General features: G+C 50.5%; 1 protein-coding gene across 3 annotated transcripts in view; it reads left to right on the top strand.

The window, feature by feature from the left end:
* The first annotated feature begins 6,750 nt into the window (after nucleotides 1-6,750).
* Nucleotides 6,751-19,469, top strand: part of PXN (paxillin) — a 47,786-nt gene continuing 35,067 nt past the window's right edge. Inside the window, exon 1 of one of the 3 annotated variants that reach the window (XM_045887510.3) lies at nucleotides 6,751-6,911. In XM_045887510.3, coding sequence (XP_045743466.1) covers nucleotides 6,899-6,911 — 13 coding nt within the window. In that variant the 5' untranslated portion in view covers nucleotides 6,751-6,898. The remainder of the gene's footprint in view (nucleotides 6,912-19,469) is intronic. The other 2 variants (XM_045887512.3, XM_045887513.3) reach the window with 2 other exon arrangements.

The following is a 19,469-nucleotide window of genomic DNA, read 5'->3' as shown; positions in this document are numbered from 1 at the left end:
GCAGAGGGAGAAGCAGGCTCCCAAGGAGCAGAGAGCCCGATGCGGGACTCGATCCCAGGACCCTGGGATCATGACCTGAGCCGAAGGCAGATGCTCAACCATCTGAGCCACCCAGGCGCCCTTGTTTTTTTCTTTTAAAGATTTTATTTATTTGTTTGACAGAGAGAAACACAGCGAGAGAGGGAACACAAGCAGTGGGAGTGGCAGAGGGAGAAGCAGGCTTCCCGCTGGGCAGGGAGCCCGATGCGGGGCTCGATCCCGGGACCCTGGGATCATGACCTGAGCTGAAGGCAGACACGTAACGACTGAGCCACCCAGGCTCCCCTCCATCGCGAGTTTTGCTGTCACTGAGAACCCACTGGGCTGTAACTTACTACATATTTCTCTGTAAATGACCCGCTTTTTAATTTAATATAGCCTCATCCTAATTTATAATATTGTATTTATTCAAAAACATCCACATGTCAGTGCACCTGCCCACTGCAAACCTGTGTTGTTCAAGAGTCAACTGTATTGTTTTTATGGGCTGATTAGGTATTTTTCTAACACACGTGAGTACATAACTATTAAAATAAGGAATCTCTGGGGCGCCTGGGTGGCTCAGTTGGTTAAGCGACTGCCTTCGGCTCAGGTCGTGATCCTGGAGTCCCAGGATCGAGTCCCATATCGGGCTCCCTGCTTGGCAGGGAGTCTGCTTCTCCCTCTGACCCTCCTCCCTCTCATGCTCTCTGTCTCTCATTCTCTCTGTCTCAAATAAATAAATAAAATCTTTAAAAAAATAAATAAATAAAAAATAAGGAATCTCTGCATATGTACCATTTACACATTTTCTCATTCCACTTGTGGTACTTGTACCACATCTGGGGTAGATTTCTTCATGGGGTCACCGTAAAGTATTGTGTGCAAGTTGGTGCTCATGAAATACCAGTTATCCATTTATCTGGACACAGCTGGGTGCGAGCTGTGGGGCAGCTTGTCAACACCCAGCAAAAGAACTGACAACAACAGTGAACTTAACCTCTGATACAAGGCTTCCACTCCAGGAACTGATCTTTGGGAAATAACTAAGAATGCACTCCAGGGGTCCCTGGGTGGCTCAGTCGTTTAAGTGTCTGCCTTCAGCTCAGGTCATGATCTTAGGGTCCTGGGATCAAGCCCCCCATCGGGCTCCCTGCTCAGTGGGGAGACTGATTCTCCCTCTGCCTCTCCCCCTGCTCATGCTCTCTCTTGCTCTCACTCTCTCTCGAATAGATAAGTAAAATTAAAAAAAAAAAAAAAAGATGCACGCTAAGTTTTTTTTTTTTTTTTTTTTGGATTATGGACACTCGATTTTAATCTTTTAGTTGATCTGTTTTTTTCTAAATTTCTTCCTACTGTGAACAACTACTGTAAAGAAAACTTCCAGGGGCGCCTGGGTGGCTCAGATGGTTAAGTGTTTGCCTTCAGCTCAGCTCATGGTCTCGGGGTCCTGAGATTGAGCCCCACATCGGGCTCCTGGCTCAGCGGGGAGCCTGCTTCTCCCTCTCTCTCTGCCTCTCCCCCTGCTCATGCTCTCTATCTCTCTGTATCTCTGTGTCTCAAATGAATAAATAAAATCTTAAAAAAAAAAAGAAAACATCCACATCTATATTGTAAGCTCTGGAATTTACTCTTTTAAATCTTTTTTCCCCCTTCATCCCTTCTTTCTTGCCAAAGTCAATCAGTGCACTGTTAAGACATGGTCTGCCTTCCTGAAGTCTAGAGTCTAGTAGGAGACAGAGAGCTGCAAACGAGTGCACAGGAACTGTTTAATTATAATTGTCAGGAGTGTATTCCAGGGTGCTAAAAAAAGATCTTAATAACAGGGGTCCTGCAGGTCAGGGCATGGTTTTCTAAGGAAATGGCTTTTAGGTTGAAATCCCCAAAAATAATGATGCCAACTCCCATTTAAAGCTGCACTGTCCCTTAGGTAGCCACTGACCACATGTGGCTGCTGAGCACTTGAAATGTGGCTGGTCAAACGGAGACGTGTTCTACGTGTAAAATACACACTGGATTTCGCAGACTTCATATAGAAAAAAAGTAAGAAATTTCTGATACTTTTCATACTGATTAAAAGTTGAGGGCGCCTGGGTGGCTCAGTTGGTTAAGCGACTGCCTTCGGCTCAGGTCATGATCCTGGAGTTCCGGGATCGAGTCCCGCATCGGGCTCCCTGCTCGGTGGGGAGTCTGCTTCTCCCTCTCCCACTCTCCGTTTGTGTTCCCTCTCTCGCTGTGTCTTTCTCTGTCAAATAAATAAATAAAATCTTTAAAAAAAAAAAGTTGAAATGAGAGGGGCACCTGGGTGGCTCAGTTGGTTAAGCGACTGCCTTCGGCTCAGGTCGTGATCCTGGAGTCCCGGGATTGAGTCCCACGTGGGGCTCCCTGCTCGGCAGGGAGTCTGCTTCTCCCTCTGACCCTCCCCCTTCTCATGCTCTCTCTCTCAAATGAATAAATAAAATCTTTAATAATAAAAAAAAAAAGTTGAAATGAGAGGGGTGCCTGGGTGGCTCAGTCGGTTCGGCTTCTGACCCTTGGTTTTGGCTCAGGTCATGATCTCAGGGTCCAGATCTCAGGGCTGTGAGATCCAGCCCCATGTGGGCTGCACACTGTGCTGGGTCTGCTTAATACTCTCTCTCCCTCTGCCCCTCCCCTTGTGCAGTCTCCCTCTCTCTCTCTCTCTCAGATTAGTAAGTAAGTAAATAAATAAATAAAATAAAGTTTGAAATGAGAACATTTAGGATATATTGGATTAGATTAAGTATATTAAGATTCATTTTACCTGTTGTTTTCTACCTGTTCATTTATTTATTTATTTTTAAAGATTTTATTTATTCATTTGAGACACAGAGATACAGAGAGAGAGCACACATAGGGGGAGAGGCAGGGGGAGAGGCAGAGGGAAAGGGAGAAGCAGGCTTCCCACAGAGCAGGGAGCCCAACGCGGGGCTCCATCCCAGGACCCTGGGATCATGACCCGAGCCGAAGGCAGACACTTAACGACTGAGCCACCCAGGCGCCCCTGTTCATTTATTTAAAAAAAAAAGGATTTCATTTGTTTATTTGAGAGAGAGAGAGCACAAGCTGAGGGAAGAGCAGAGGGAGAGGGACAAGCAGGTTCTGCGCTGAGCGTGGAGCCTGATGGGGGGCTTGATACCAGGACCCTGAGATTGTGACCTGAGCGGAAATCAAGAGTCTGAGGCTTAACTGATTGAGCCACCCAGGCATCCCTCTACCTTTTTAAATGTGGCTATTAAAAAGTCTTAAATTACGTATGTGGCTTGTATTTTGTTTCTAGTGGGTAGGGCTGAGCCAGAGCGCTTATTGATAGTAAGGATCATTCCAAGTGCCAAATGTGTAGTATCTCATTTAATCCTACAATGACTCTGAGATGTGGCTAGTATTCATCTTTTTGCAGAGGTGGAAATCTGAGGTGCAGAGAGTAAATGGCCAGAGATTCACCACCAGCAAGGAGCATAGTGGGGGTTTGAACCTGGGTGGAGTCCCTCTGCCTAACCAATGAGCACTTAATCTCTACCCCACACTACTGAGCGCAGACACCGCTGTGCTGGGGCATCCATAGCCATCAGGGCAGAAGGAGCAACACAGAGATATTCCAGGGACTAGATGGGCTTATGTGCATTTGGCCATGGGGTGACCCCACCAGAGGATCTGCTTTCTCGGTGGCTGTTTCCTTACCCTGGGGACTCTGAATTCAGTTTTAGCAGGGCTGTCTGTCTGCCTTGTCAATGCAAGTTAATCTTTAGGAAGCATACTTAATAACGGTCCACTAAGCACTCTCTGACCCAGCCCTGGATTCCACTAGAAACAAAATGCAAGCCATGTATGTAATTTACAATTTTCTAGTAACCACATTTAAGAAAAGGTAAAAAGAGGGGCACCTGGGTGGCTCAGTTGGTTGGGCGTCTGCCTTCAGCTTAAGTCATGATCCCAGGGTCCTGGGATTGAACCCTGCTTCTCTCTCTCCCTCTGTTGCTCCCCCTGCTTGTGCTCTCTCACTCTCCCTGTCAAATAAATAAATAAAATCTTTTTTAAAAATAAAAAAAATTAAATTAAATTAAAAAGGTAAAAAGAAACAAGTAAAATTAATGTTTTATCTACTCCAGTATATCTTAAATGTTACTGTATCAACCTGTAATCAATATAAGAAAATATGGCCTTGCTGACCCTTTTGCCTCCCCATTTTCATTCCCCACCTCATATTTCATGCTGCAAATTCCTTCCAGTCCTTCCAGTGCACCATGGCTTCTGTCTTGCCCATAGGCCTTTGCATATGCTGTTCTAGGCAGCTGGGAATGGTGTGAGGCTATTCATTCTTCATACAGGCCTATTTGCTCTTCTGCCTGCTCTTTTGGACTGTAACCCCGAAGAAGGCAGGCACCATATCAGTTTTATTCATCATTGTACGTCCAGTCTGAGCACGGCTCTTGGTACAGCACAGGCACTGTTAAATATCTCACCGAGTGAATTAATGAGTGACTTCACTACTTCTCTTCTGTGTCTTCAATTAAACCATGAACTTTCTGAGGAAAGGGACTATGGTTTGCTTCATTCCAAGTGTTGGGCATAATGCCCACCAGTCATTCAGCAAATATATATTGAGCAACACCTTCTATATGCTGCGCACATAGCAATGGACATGGTTCCTGCCCTCATGTGCTTTTCCTCTAATAGGATGAGGGACATTTATCAAATAATCCTACCACTACATGTAAATTGCAGGAGTAAGAAGTGCCTACAAAACAGAGGTACATTAAAGGTGTTGGAAGGGCATGAGATAGCGTGACTGCCTGGCTGGGGAGCAGTCTTGACTCCTTGAGTTTTAATATAGGCAGCCAAAGGTGAGGCACGTGGTTCTGCCTTCAAAAAAGAGATTGTCACCAAGATCAAGAAATGGCGGCTTCCAGATGCAGGGTTTTCAGGGCAAGACTGAGCTCTTCTTCCAGGGCATCCCATAGCCAGTGGCTAAACATGGTGGGGGGGACTGGGGCCAGAACACTTCTGCCCAGTGGGGCTCCTCCAATGAGTTTTTGTTCTGGCGCTTCCTGTTAGGTTATTTATCTTTGTCAGATCTGAGTCCTTGCCGGATCCTGCTTCTTCCCCTTTCTTTCATGGGCGTTACACCCCCACCCCCACCCCCAACCCCCAACTCCATCTCAGCATCTGCTTCCTGGAGGACCTGACTTGACCCAGAGGGTCTTGGGGGCTGGATTCTGATGGGCAAGGGAACTCAAAGTTATGCTTACAGGGCATTTTTATATAGAATCGACAAACTACCCTTGCCCTTTGCAAAGAGTAGGGAAGGGCTGATAGTCATAGGAGCCTCTATGAGAATTAACTTCAGTAGTAGCTACATAGTATCCGGCACTCAATGAATGGCAGCTGTTACTATTACCTGGTTTCTTTTTTTTCTTTTTTAATTTAATTTTATTATGTTATGTTAATCACCATACATTACATCATTAGTTTTTGATGTAGTGTTCCATGATTCATTGTTTGCGTATAACACCCAGTGCTCCATGCAATACGTGCCCTCCTTAATACCCATCACTGGGCTAGCCCATCCCCCCACCCCCCTCCCCTCTAAAACCCTCAGTTTGTTTCTCAGAGTACATAGTCTCTCATGGTTTGTCTCCCCCTCCGATTCCCCCCCTTTCATTTTTCCCTTCCTACTATCTTTTTTTTTTTTAACATAAAATGTATTATTTGTTTCAGAGGTACAGGTCTGTGATTCATCAGTCTTACACAATTCACAGCACTCAGCATAGCACATACCCTCCCCAATGTCCAACACCCAGCCACCCCATCCCTCCCACCCCCCTCCCCTCCAGCAACCCTCAGTTTCTTTCCTGAGATTAAGAATTCCTCATATCAGTGAGATCATATGATACATGTCTTTCTCTGATGGACTTATTTTGCTTAGCATAATACCCTCTAGTTCCATCCATGTCATTGCAAATGGCAAGATTTTGGGGTTTTTTTGATGGCTGCATAATAATTCCATTGTATATATATACCACATCTTCTTTATCCATTCATCTGTACCTGGTTTCTACTCATTTCCTCTGGGCTCTGGGGTGGCAGTGGGTGTTTCAGGAAACTATGCCTGGCACTGGGTGTAATCTTGAAGTTTTTCCTTTAATGTCTAAGTTGGGGTCCCCTCTGCTCCATGCAGAGTTTTGGAAAAGTCTCCCTTTAGGGAGGGTAGACATGTGGAAGATTAAGGGATATATAACCACGGAAGTACTGAATCTGGCCCCAAAGTCCGGATTGCAAGCTGCACTGCCATCGGTCCAGAGGACGACCCTAAGAAAGGCCCTCCAAATGTTCCCTGCTTTGCCTGGTACTGATTTAGGGTCCTCCTGGGAGATGACCTACTGGGAGACAGACAGACGGGTGGACAAATCTGACTCTCCAGTGGATGGACATCTGATGAGTGAGTGACTGATGGATTGTCAGACGCAGGTCAGACTGTGAGATGTCAACACAGGAGATGGATCTGTCAGCCAGACGGTCAGGCATGTGACTTTGAGACCGACTGACCGCAGGGCCTGAAGGCCTGGGAGCCTGACACTTGCCGACTCGGCCGCGAGGGGGCGCCGCCACCCTGTCCGGCGTGGCCCACCGCTGCCTGGGCGCGCGCTCGCGGCCCGGCGGCGGGGCGGGGCTAGCGTGCGCACGGGGCGGGGCCAGCTTGCTCCCGGGGGCGACCGCGGGCGGGGGCGGGGCGCGCGCGGCGGCGGCGCGTTCTGTTCCCGGCGGAGGCTCGCGGCGGAAAAGTTGTGGGGCTGAGAGGAGCGGCCCCGGGACGGGCGGAGAGCGGGACGCCGAGCCGGCTCCCGGCGCCCGCGGTCCCGCCATGGACGACCTCGGTGAGTGAGCGGGAGGCCGAGGGAGGAGGCTGCGAGGGGCGCGCGGCCCCGGGCCGGGCGGGCGCGAGCGAGCGGCGGGGGCCGCGGGATCCCGCCCCCGGCGACCCGGGTCCCGGCTTTGCTCGTTGAATACTGGGGTTCCGCGGGGCCGGGATCCCCGGCTGGGCCTGAGTCCCGGGCCAGGCCGGCCTCGCCGCCGTCCTCACAGCCGCCAGCCCCCGCCTCGGGGACGGCCCCACCTCCGGACCCCGGACCTCGGGGACCCACCCCCATCTCCCAGACCAGCCGTAGGGGCCAGCTTGCACCTCAGGGACCCGCCCGTCCGCCCCAGGGACGGACCCCCCACTGCCTGCACCACATCGCCTCCCCCACTGTGGGACCCTCCCCTCACAGACGGCTCCCCCAACCCCCCCACCTCACTGATCGGCCGCCCAACTCGGGGAACAACAGCTGCCGAAACTCGGTTGGTCCCTCTTTTCCAGGACCTGCTCCCACCCCTTTAAGGACCTCCGCTTCAGGGATAGCCCCTCCAAGGCCACCCCTTTCATTTCACAAGTTAAAGATGAGCCTCCAATGACCACACCCCCACAAAGACAAGTTTCTCTCTGTCCTTCCCCCCCCCCCCCCCCCCCCGCCCCAACCCAGGTCTGGGCACCCTGTTCCATGGGCTGGTCACTCCACTTCCCGACTGCCCTGTCCACTCTGTGGACCAGCCCCTCCCCTTTCCTATCACAGATGAGCCTAATCCTCGAAGAGTAATTTGGGGAGACATGATTCTTCCCCCGCTCCCAGAGTCTGGTGCAGTGCCAGGGGAATGAGGTGGGAAGTGGGCCCCAAGGTATGGCCATCTCTGGACTTGTCCGGGCTGGCAGAGTTCCTCCCACCCCCCAGCATCCAGCCTTGCTGGAGGCCACACAGGTAAGGAGGACAGGATGCCCATAACAGAGTTTTACTGTTTTCATGTTATCAGAGCTCCCAAACTACTCTTTTCAGTCCAGTCTTGACCTGGTGTTAGGACAGGGAAAAGTATCTCCTGAAACCCGACACTAAACCCAAGGGGGTTCATGCCAGGGTTCTAGGAATGCCTTCAGTGACCTGAACCCTGGAGTGAGAGGATTCACTCTTCACTCCTCTCTCCCTCCCCTTCATGCCTGTAGCCAGAGGGCCTCTGAGCTGGGGAGGTATTGGGGGGGGGGTTAGTTTCTTCTCTGTAGGAGCCTTGTCTTCCCTCTCTGGACTGTGGGTGGCTTGTGTGACCACTGATGCTTTCTCTGTCCCAGGCTCTGAGGAGCAGATTCATCAGACAGCTCTGACTGGCCGCCCCCAAGCGCACAGGGCGCTAAGTTAAGACTGGCTATTTGTAGGTGCTGGACTTCCAAGGGGTCAGGGAGGAGGACCGCCAGCTTCCTTTTGCAAAAGATCAGGGCGCTGCCGAGAGATCCTGGTGCTGGGGATGGTGTGCAGTCCTGCCTGTTTTGCAGTGTGGTGGCTGCCAAGCATAGTTCTGCCTTTGGGTCAGCCTTGGCACCCATTTTTCTAACACACTTACGATTGGCATGGCTTGCAGGCAGGTATTTTTTTCACATAAAAAATAAGCTGAGAGGAGACTGGGGGATGTTTTTTGAACCAGGATCTGAAAGTCTTGATGCTTTCCCAGCAGGAACTGAGGAGCAGAGTTACGGTTTCTAAAATGCTGATGTGTTTCTGTTGCTTTTCTACAGTCCCTTCCACACAGTAGTGTTTGAAGGTCTGAGAGAGTTTTGTAGAGTTTGCTGTTGGAGTCCAGAATTCCTCTTCTCTGACAGTCTTCCATTTAGGGCCAGGAAACTGAGTGAGTCTCGGGAAAAGAGTATACTGGCAGAGGGGACTGCAGGAATTGAAATTTGCTGTTTATGGAGTGCTTCCCCATACCTCAACTTGTCCCATCCTCCCTCACAGTAACCCTTTGTAAGAGCCCCTTACTTAGGGCCACTGCTCTCATTACTACCTGCCTTTTACAAATGGAGAAAACAGACTCAGAGAGGTTGATTCACTTGCCCAAGGCTGCACTGCCACGGAATGACCAAACCATGACTAGAAGCCCAGTCCTTGGCTCCTAGATCTGCAGCTCTCATGTACCAAGAGGTCTTTCTTCCCGAGGAGGGGGTGAGCAGCACGTGAAGGAGGGGTCGCAGGGGGTTGGTGGCTGCCGCCTGTAACTTCTGCCACCTTCCAGCACAGACTCTCCAGTTGTTCTGGGCTGCCTGACTTCCTTGGACCAAGCTCCCAGGAGGCCAGCCACGCCTGGCTGCCCCGGAGCCCCTGGGTGGGAGCAGTGGGGTGAGCAGGAAGGGGAGAGGAATTTGCCTCTGTGCTCAGGCCCCATCAGCTGCCTGGTTGGCTGCACCTCAGCTGTTTTCCTTAGTTAGGGTGGACACAAAGGCCAGGCCTCTTGTTTTTATTTTTCTCCTGAGAGTGCTCTCAGCTGTGAGCCTCCTGGTCCCTGAAACAGGGGAGAGTTTATGGTCTGTCCTGTGGCAAGGCTAGAGGCGGCAGAGTCTCTGCTGTGGCTTGGTTTTGTTTTTTTTTTTTGGTCTTAAAAATTGGGGAACTCTTCCCTCCCCAAAGCGGCTAGTGACAGCCTCACTATGTGCTGTTTAATGAGTTACAAATTTATAGCTCTTTGGGCAGAAAAACAGAAACACTGCCCTTCTCTGTGTGTTCTCTCCTCTTTGTGCTGCAGGGGTGGTTGCTGGTGGCTTTTCCCATTACTGTTTAGATGCTGGTTTGGCCCAGAGTTCGCTCTGTTGAGTTCTGGCCGGAGTTTCCTGGACAGAGTTCCCACAACACTGAGATGCACTCTGATTACGGTTTCGGACCCAACTCCTCGCTCTCCCCTCGTTCATGTTCCTAGTGCTCTTGGAGGGGGTGGGGGCTGTGACCACAGCTGCGGTCCAATAAAGGTCACGTGTGCTTGATGGGAGACAGACATCGGACTCAGCACTTTAGGGGTATGATCACTGCCATTCCGAGAGGGAGGTGTTTTATCTCCGCTTTACACATGGGGAAATGAGCTCTGGGAGGTTCACTGGGGGAAGCTGGGGTTGGAACACAGACTGATCCAATTCCAGATCTAGTGAACTAAATCATAATAAGGTTAAGTGCTGGGTGAGGTGACTAACTGGGGGGTGAGCCATGGGCCTGCTGACTAATTGCTAGTTACCTTCAAAATTTGTGCCCTGGAGGGGGCCATCCCGAATAAACGGCCTCTATAGAGGTAAGGCGTGGGTCCAGTTCAGACCTTGATAGCTTTGCCTTCCCATCTCTTACAGGGGGAACAGCCAGCTGTTGGCAATGCCCAGTTGCTGCTAGAATCTGGACATGTCTTCTTTCGGCTTCTCAGCAGTCTTGACCCTCTGAAAAACAGTGCCTCATTGTCCTTAGGGGGAGTGCTAGGGGGGCAGGGGAGTTGCCTGGGGCATTCCGGGCTACGGAGCCTCCCTGTTTCCATGGAAAGTCCGGACTTTGGGCTTGCCTGTCTGTGGTGCCTCTGTGTGTTAGGCCAGGGTCAGGGCACCCAGCTGCTGGGCCCACGGCAGAGGCAGCCTGGGGAACGATGGTGCGTTCCGCGTCCGCGCCGGAGCTTCCCCTGGGCTATACACTAGCGAGGTGCAGAGCTGGGCTCCGAACCCGGGGTGTTTGGTTCTCAGGCAGGTGCGCTCTCCATTGTGCTAAGCTGCCTGCTGCTCCGTGTGGAGAGGTTCGGGTTGCTGGGGCCATAGCCCTGCCGCTGTGGGTTGGAGGTCTTCCAAGGGAGCCTCGCAGTATTCCCTCCAGTTTCCCCAGTGATGGCCATGCATTGAGAGGCTGGGTGGGTCTTTGGCTGGAGCGCCGCTCAGAAGGCCGGAGTTACTGCAGGGGTACTAAGCAGCGCCTGTCCCGCATATAACTCACCATGCGTGGAGTGTGCTGACCCTCCAAAGCTTCCTCGGGCCTTTACCTTGTTCCAAGGCCAGAGAGTTGAAAAACTCCTCCCGCCTCCACCTCATTGCAGCCCTTCCCTGGGTTGTCTTGGTCTCAGTGCTTCATTAATAATAACAAAGAGCTGTAGAACTCTTTCCCATAGTTTTTATTGAGCACTTAAACTGCGTACAGGCACTGTGCTGGGCACCTTACACGCATTGTTTCCCTGACTCATGTCGGCGATAGGAGGCACAGGTTCTATTATTATTACTACTGTCCATTTTACAGACGACGAAACTGAGGCACAGAGAGGGTTAGCCCCCTTACCCAAATTCTGTTAACTAGTGAGTGGCAGGGCTGGGGAGTGCAGAGTCGGGCTTGTAACCATTTTTACAGCTCTGTTCATGATGCTGGATTGGATCTCGCTTGCCTGTTGGTTTGGTTGTTTTTCCATTTCTAGGATGCTAAAAATCTTTTCTGCCCCCTCCCCACAGCCTCCATTCTTCCCCTCCCCACGGTCTCCCCCATCCATCCTCTTCCTGTTCTCTGGGCTTCTTCCCTCTCCTTCGATCTTGCTCGGGATGGGCTGCTGGACACTGGTGGCAGAGGGCCTCCTGCTCAATGCCCTCCCATTCCCCATCCTCCCCCCCTTCAGTCACCTGTTCCCCTTGGGGCAGAGGGTAGTCCTCTGAGGTCCCTCTTCTACGCCTGGTTGGAATCGGAATCAAGCCCTCTATGCCCTTGGCCCATACAGATGTGCTCCTGTCTTCATTCAGGTGTTTGTATGTTGCCACCCCTGGAGCAGACCCATTTCCAGAGGAGGAAGTCTTTTAAGGTGGAGAATTGAGAGTGTCCTTTGGGAGGGAGAGAGGGCGAGAGAGAATTAGGGGGGCTGAGTTTTCCCAGAAACCTTGACAAAGCTCCTGATTAAAAGGGGTGTTCAGGAATTGTCTCCTCCCCAGGATAAGCCCAGAGCCTTCCCAGCCCCCAGGTCTACTTTGCCTCTTCAGTTGGGGGCCTGTTGGGAGTCACACATCTGGCCTGAAGCCTGCATTCACGTCCCGATAAAGCCTTCCAGCTAATGGATTGATTGCCTAACCAGTGGGACTCAGGGCTGGCCTCTCCAGGGAGGCCTTGGACGCTGGGCCGATGGCAGGCAGAACGTGTGGTTGGCCAGGCCCGGCAGAGCCCCCGGTGGCCAAGTTTTCCCTTAAAGGTGGCCTTTTAATGCTTATTTCTTGTGTAATTGTGGTATTGTGGTTTTATGGGTGAATATTATCATTGTTAGGTGCAAGTTAAAAGTATTTGGGAGTAAAATGTCATGATGTCTGAAGCTCAGTTTAAAATGATACAGTAAAAAAAAGGGGTGTATATATATATATATGGAGAGAGAGAGAGAAAGCCTGCAAACATGTGTGCCTGTTTATACAAAATGGCAAAATGTTAATGACTGAATCTAGGTAGAGGGTATGTGGGTGTTCATTGAAATGCTCTTTCAACTTCTCTGTATGTTTAGACACTTTCATGATCAAAAGTTGGAAAAAAGTAAAACGTGGCTTATTCTAGAGCGGGCTCAGGGTTATTCAGCCAGGAGTGTACATAAGTGTCCACCTGTGACCCTCGGCCTCCTGGGACGCTGCGCCCCCGGTGGAAAGACTGGGTGGGCCGGCAGGAGCCAAGCAGGCCAGGGATGGTCAGGATCTATAACTCTCAGCTCGGGTTGGGGCACACAGCCACAATGACCCATGCAGTAAAAAGGACAGGGCCAGCCAGAGACAGCGAGCTTCCACAGTGCGGAGGCAGCCTCCGGGGTTATTTTGGGTGTGGTGACATTAATCAGACCAGGGTCAAGGCAAGGGAGATGCTGGGCTCTGGGCAGAGTTTGGAGAGGGTTGCCTGGGTGGGATGCGGAGCAAGGCTTTACAGAAGAATAGCCTCTGGGCAGCTGGAGCCTGGGGGAGGGGACGAAATGCCATTTGCCTCACATCATGAACCTCTTATCTGTGGCCAAAAGAACACCACTAGCCTGTGGGCAGCGTGGGCCAGAGTGGCCCCCAGGCTCTTGCTTGCAGCTCAGGTCTGGCCATCCAGCCTTCAGGCTCCCTCTCCTGGAATCCCCACTCCCAGGTCCCTCTTGTCTTGTTTTGTGCTGACTCAAAGCTGGGCCACTTGGGTCTCCCATCTGTTTGGGAGAAATAGCTGGATTCTGGCACCAGTGGCCCCCTTGGCTTTGAGGGCCTGGTGCCTACTAGGAACATTTTGGGCAGCCAGCAGGCTCTTTCTTGTAAGGGGAGCACTTCACGCGAGGGTCTGCTTTGAGACCCACGTCTGTCCGTCGGCCTGCAAGGACACAGAGGCTGGCCGCTTGGTGGGGATCAAGGGATCTTCCTAGTGAGGGCTCAGAGTGGTGTGCCATGGCCTTTCTCTGCCTGTTTGAAACGCAGCATGATGTGTGTTTTATGGGGGGGGAGGGGCGGTGCTGTGAGGAAGCTGTATGTAATTCTTGGCTGGGACTCAGGTAATTGTTTTAATGAAATGGAATGCAGCTTATTCAGAACTCACTTGGCAGAGACAGCCATGTTCTGTTCTGTTTTCTTGTTGGGGAGAGCAGGGCGCACATTTGCAGCTGTTTGAATAGTAGAGCCCTGGGTGAGCGTGAAGGTGGGCGGAAGGTTCTGGGGAGCTCTTTTCGGTTTAGCTCATGGATCCTCAGGCTGCTTGAGACGCCTCTGGATAGCAGTCTGTGTATCCTTTTGAATAAGCCCTGGAGGGCCTTGCTCTCGACAAAAAATCCTGTTGAAACCAGGCTGTAAGATGGGCCTGCAACCTGCCCCCTGCATCGTTGGGAGTCCGCGGGCAACGAGGGGTGTGGGAGCTCCTGGCACACAGTGGATAGACCCTCCAAGGCTGTTCACCCACCCCACACGTCCCTCCACCTCAGCACCTTTTATGAGTGCCCTCCCACCCCACCCCCCGTATATCCCATCAGCATAGACCTGACGTGGCCATCAGTGGGTCCCTTTTTCTTCTGGTTCCCTCTCTTTACCCATCTGCCCCTTCTAACTTCTTTGTCACGTCTTTACTTTGCTCCTTTTCTGTTTTTAACACAGCCTGGGCCATTCTTCCACGTTTTTTCTTTTGCTAAAAATGCATCCCACTCTTTAGTGGCCTATTTCCCCCTCCCTCCCTTGAGATCTGCTTCTCCACAGACACCCCCCCCCCCCCCGCCCCAGCTTCCTTCCCCACTTCCTTCTTGAATCCCTCTGTGGGGGCCCACCTCTGTGTTATTCCAAAGGCTTCTGCTGGCTCCCTGTTTTGCTCCTAGGTACCTAGGTCAATTTATCTACTTGCGTGATCTCTTTTTTCACTTGTGTGCCTGCGACTCCTAAATTTATATTTCCACCCCTGACGTGGATTCTATTGTCCAGATTCTTCCGGCCTGCACGCCAGCAAAGACCCAGCTCATTTCCTCCTCACTCTCTCTTCGTGGCCTCAGGCATTGTCTGCTCTCTCTGATTGTCCCCTCTCTTCTCTTGGCCTATGTGACATCATGGGCCTTTGCTCAACACTTTGAGATTTAGACAACATTTTCTTGTGCTTCATCATTGTTGATATGATTCTGACCACAATTCTTTGGGTTGGGTGCTAGTTTACCCCATTTTGCAGATGAGGAAGCTAAACTGCAGCTCCAGGGACTTAGGGACACACCCAGTGTCACCCAGATCCTGATGCAAGAGCTTGACCTGAGTGTCACCTTAGACCCTCTGGCACCAAACCCATTCTCTTTTTGGTTCTTCATACTGGAACCACAGGTTGGATTTGGCCTGAAGACCCATGTTGCTTGGCCTTCATGGTATTTAAAAATATTCCAAATTACTGTTGGATCCTTAAACAACATGGGTTTCAACTGTGTGGGTCCACTTATATGTGGTTTTTTAAAAAAATAAATACAGTATAGGGCGCCTGGGTGGCTCAGTCGTTAAGCATCTGCCTTCGGCTCGGGTCATGATCCCAGGGTCCTGGGATCGAGCCCTGCATCGGGCTCCCTGCTCAGCGGGAAGCCTGCTTCTCCCTCTCCCACTCCCCCAGCTTGTGCTCCCTCTCTCGCTGTCTCTCTCTCTGTCAAATAAATAAATAAAAATCTTAAAAAATAAATAAATAAATACACTATAGTTTTGTCAATGCATTTTCTGTTCCTTATGATTTCCTTAACGTTTTCTTTTCTCTAGCTTACTCTGTTCTAAGAATATAATATGTAATATACAAAATATGTGCATAAAATATAATATACATACAAAATACGTTTTCATCGACTGTTTATATTATCAGTAAGTCTTCTGGTCAACAGCAAGCTATTAGCCGCTACATTTTGGGGGACTCAAAAGTTATATGTGGATTTTCATAACTTGACTGACAGAAGCCACTTATTAAAATGTTGATATTATTAAAAAAAAGAAGTTGGGAGCGACTGGGTGGCTCAGTCGTTGGGCGTCTGCCTTCAGCTCAGGTCATGATCAAGCCCCGCCTTGGGCTCCCTGCTCGGCAGGAAGCCTGCTTCTCCCTCTCCCACTCCCCCTGCTTGCGTTCCCTCTCTGTCAAAATAAATAAAAAAATAGAATAAAATAAAATAAGTTATATGTAGATCTTCAACTTCTCAGGGAGTCAGTGCCCTTAACCCCTGTGTTGTTCAACGGTCAACCGTGGTTGCCGACATTTAAAACATTAGGAGTTACACATATAAATCCGTACGGTGTCTCTTTTGAAGAAATCAGTTGGCTGCCTTGGCTGCTCGTCCTCCAAGGCACCACTGGGTTGGCCTCAACAGCTCTAGCCCTCTCGTTGGTCATCTCCGTTGGCCTGCAGTGGGCCTGCTTGGGGAGGTTCTTAGAATGCTCTCTCTCTGCCCCATGTTTATGGCAAATACATACTTGCTAAATCTAGGGGATTTCTTTTCAAGATTTTCAGGATTTTATTTATTTATTTATTTATTTATTAAAAAAGTAATCTTTACACCCAGTGTGGGGCTCGAACTCACAACCCCGAGACCCAAGTGTTGCATACTCCACTGGCTGAGCCAGCCAGGCGTCCCATCTAGGGGCTTTCCTAAGCTTCATTCTCTGTGTTAGATATGACTTCTGACCACTCCAAGCACTTAGCTTTGCCTAGAGTCTGGATCTTTTTTTTTTTTTTTTTAAAGATTTATTTATTTATTTGACAGAGAGAGAGAGAGAGCGAGAGAGAGGCAGACACAGAGAAAGCACAAGCAGGGGAAGCAGCAGAGGGAGAAGCAGGCTCTCCGCTGAGCAGGGAGCCTGATACTGGGCTCGATCCCAGGACCCTGAGATCATGACCTGAGCCGAAGGCAGACGCTTATCGACTGAGCCACCCAGGTGCCCCTAGAGTCTGGATCTTGGTCAAAGTTGCCGAAAATTGCCTCCTTCCGTGTCTGTCTCCCCTCCCCCTCCTCCTTTAAGATCTCTGCAGCGGCTGCCTTGAGGCGGCTTTTTTCTGGTTCAAACCAGCCAACCTCTTGACCCTCCCACTTCAGTATAATGTAAATTGGGCTTCTTTCCTTTTGTCTCCCCCTCTGCCCTGTAGGCCCCTTGAAGACAGGGGTCTTATCTGCCTTTCAAGCTTCCCTAAGTGCCAAGTTCAGCTCAGTTCTCTGCAGTTGCTTAATACATATTTGATGGTGGTTGATGATTAAGTGGGTTTGAACTGCGGACACCCACCATGATGCCAGACCTCCAGCAAACCTCTTCCTCTGCTGGAGAATCCAAGCAGGCGACCGTTTGGGTTATAGGTTGGTGGGGAGGCCGCATAGTGCTGCGGACAGAACACAGGCTCTGACATCAGCCCTCCTGGGTCTGTATCATTGCTGCCACTTGCTGACTGCATGACCCTGGCAGGTCACCTTACACCCTTAGCCTCAGTGAAACAGGCACACTTCTAGAAGTGCTTTAAAGTACTCAATAAGGGGGTGGGCCCCTGGGTGGCTCAGTTGGTTAAGTGTCTGACTTTTGCTTTTGGCTCCGGTCATGATCTCAGGGTTGTGAGATTGAGCCCCGTGTCAGGCTCTGTGCTCAGCGGGGAATCTGCTTGAGATTCCCACCCCCCTCAAATAAATCAATCTTAAAAATAAAGTACCCAATAAATGTTGATGGTTGTTATTATCATTCCTGCTTGGAATAATCGAAACACTGCTTGGGGGCCTTGGCTTTCTCTACATTTGATCTTAGCCAAAAGGCCAAGAAGCGATGGCCTTGGCCTTCTCTGTCACCTCTCCACTTGACCAGTCTGCTGCCTGTGTTTGCTGTGGCCTTGGTGGCAAACGTGTTTATTTTTAATTTTTAATTTTTTTTTACTTTTCCCCAGTGTTGAATAGTAGTGGGTAAAGAGGACAGGTGGCAAACATTTAGTGCACATGAGCCTGGTTGACCAATTAGCTGAGCCTGAGGGAGGAATCAGACTTGGGTTATCTCCTGGGAGGATGTGATTTGGGACTCTCATGGCCCTGTGGGGTAGAGAGTTTGGGGGTGCAACTCTGCAGATGAAATGGTTGTCCCCTAGTGCTGGTGTTATTAAGTTGAGTTTTGGTTGTAAGATGTTGCATTTCCCCAGAGCCTCTTTGGTGGCTTTGAGGAGGAAGTGACTGGGGAAAGAGGTCTCTCAGTGGCTTGGTTTATACCAACTGCTCATCTAACACTAACGTATGAGAGTTGCCACAGAGAGCGGCCCTGGGATCCACTTCCGGTTCAGTACTGGGCTTCTCCCAGAACCCACAGGCCTTCCTCTGGTCAAGGAAGGCTGTGAACGATGCTCCATGACATCTCTAAAGCCTCACAGGATGGGTCTAGGCCACTGAGGCTCCTAGTAGCAGGAAGGAAAGGGAGAGTTTGGTTTTCTGGACCATAAACTGAGGTTTTTGTCAGTTGAGTGAACCCAGCTAATAGCAAGAAGCTGGCCCAGTGGCTGGGCTGCCCTGCCTGCCTCTGGGACTTTTTAGGGGCAGTGAATCTGTTAGGTCAGCCCTCAACTTCGTGGGGAGGTAGAAGTGGTTCAGAGAGTCCTGGCCAGGCTTTTCCTCGCTCTCTGTTTCCAGGAACATTCCTCTTCCTTAGGTGGAAATGGGAGTGTCCCATGGCCTGCACTTGGTTTCCTCTGGATTTGCCATCCTCCACCCCTGGACTCCTGGCCTGGCTGACCCACTAGGGTGGTTTCTCATCACTGCTGAAGTCCAGGACAGCCAAGTCGGCCTGGCTCTTCTGGGGTGGGCTTGAAGGAGAGGCCGTGCCTCAGAGACCCGACGTGGCTACCCTGCTGGGCTTGCTTGGTCACATGTTGCCTGTCTTGGCGCCGTGAGTGATGTGTGGCTTCCTCACCCTTCCTTAGTAGAGTCAGCCTAGCTGCACCCTTGGGGTGAGCTGCTGGGTAGCGTGGTGGCCTCATTTCCTCCCTGCCTCACCAGCTCAGATGGCCTCTTCTGTGTCCTGAACTTTCCAAGAATTTCTGCCCCTTTTTTCACTCGGAAGTCAGTACTTGAAGTCTTTTTGCCTGCCTGAGGCATCCACGCCGGAAACAAGCTGGGGAAAGAAGAGAAGTGTCACCTGGAGGCGGTTGTCACAGCTTCCTGTGGTCACTTGTGGTCATCTGCTTCCAAACATCCTGTTTGCGCCCCGAGAGCAGCAGGAATGCTGACCTGGAGATAGCTGTTCTCTGCCTGACCTCGTTCAGAGGCATGGGGGCCAGGGGTGTCACAGTCCATCTGTCCCCCTGGGACCCTTGGTTTGCTGGTCACTGGCTGTTGATGGTGTTGCTGGTTGCAGCTCCTTTTGGCATCTCTGGCTTGGACATCATCTCTACTCTGCCCTTCCTCTCCTCCCTTGCTGCTTCTGCCTGTGAGATTTGTCCTCTGAATGTTCTGTTGGGTGTGATGAGTCAGCGCTCCCCTTTCTGTGGTTCTGGACCCATCTAGTCTTCCTTAGACGCCTCCCTACACTGACAGAGCTGGAAGAAGTCTTAGGATATCCCCTACGGGTGTGTGTGTGTGGGGGGTCTCCAGCCCATTACCTTCCTCAGTCAGAGTGACGCACTTCTTATCAGTTTCTATATTGGATTTTTATCAAAGACTGCAATTGCACAAGGAGCTTTGAGGCTTTTTAAAACATTGAAAATAACAGTGTAAAAACATTTGAAAATCACAAGGTTCAATCCACGCCTGTTATAGGTGGGCAAGCCCGAAGCCCTCTGAGGAGAAAGCACTTGCCCAGAACACTCCGTAGTAGAGCAGAACTGTGTTTTTTCCTCTTTCTTACCCTTTTTGAGGAATATGTAGGGTCCTGGTTTTCTTCATTTCTAGAACTACACACCTGCCACAGTGTAGCCTGAAGCTTGTTTTTCTCTAGGGACCTTTCTCCTGTCATTTTGTATCTGATACTGTTACTTTTGTAAAAAGTTTTTATGTCAAAAAGATACATGCTTATTACAAAAATTTTAAACTTTTTTTTTTTTTTAAAGATTTTATTTAACAGAGGCAGAGATAGCGAGAGCAGGAACACAAGCAGGGGTAGTGGGCGAGGGAGAAGCAGGCTTCCCTTGGAGCAGGGAGCCCGATGC

This window comes from Mirounga angustirostris, unplaced genomic scaffold, assembly GCF_029215605.1.
Source record: "Mirounga angustirostris isolate CCGP_5_RB_7025 unplaced genomic scaffold, mMirAng1.0.hap1 SCAF_14, whole genome shotgun sequence".
In the NCBI taxonomy this organism is placed as follows: domain Eukaryota; kingdom Metazoa; phylum Chordata; class Mammalia; order Carnivora; family Phocidae; genus Mirounga; species Mirounga angustirostris.
The sequence above is the reverse complement of the archived record's forward strand: the minus strand, read 5'-3'. Positions and strand labels throughout refer to the sequence as shown.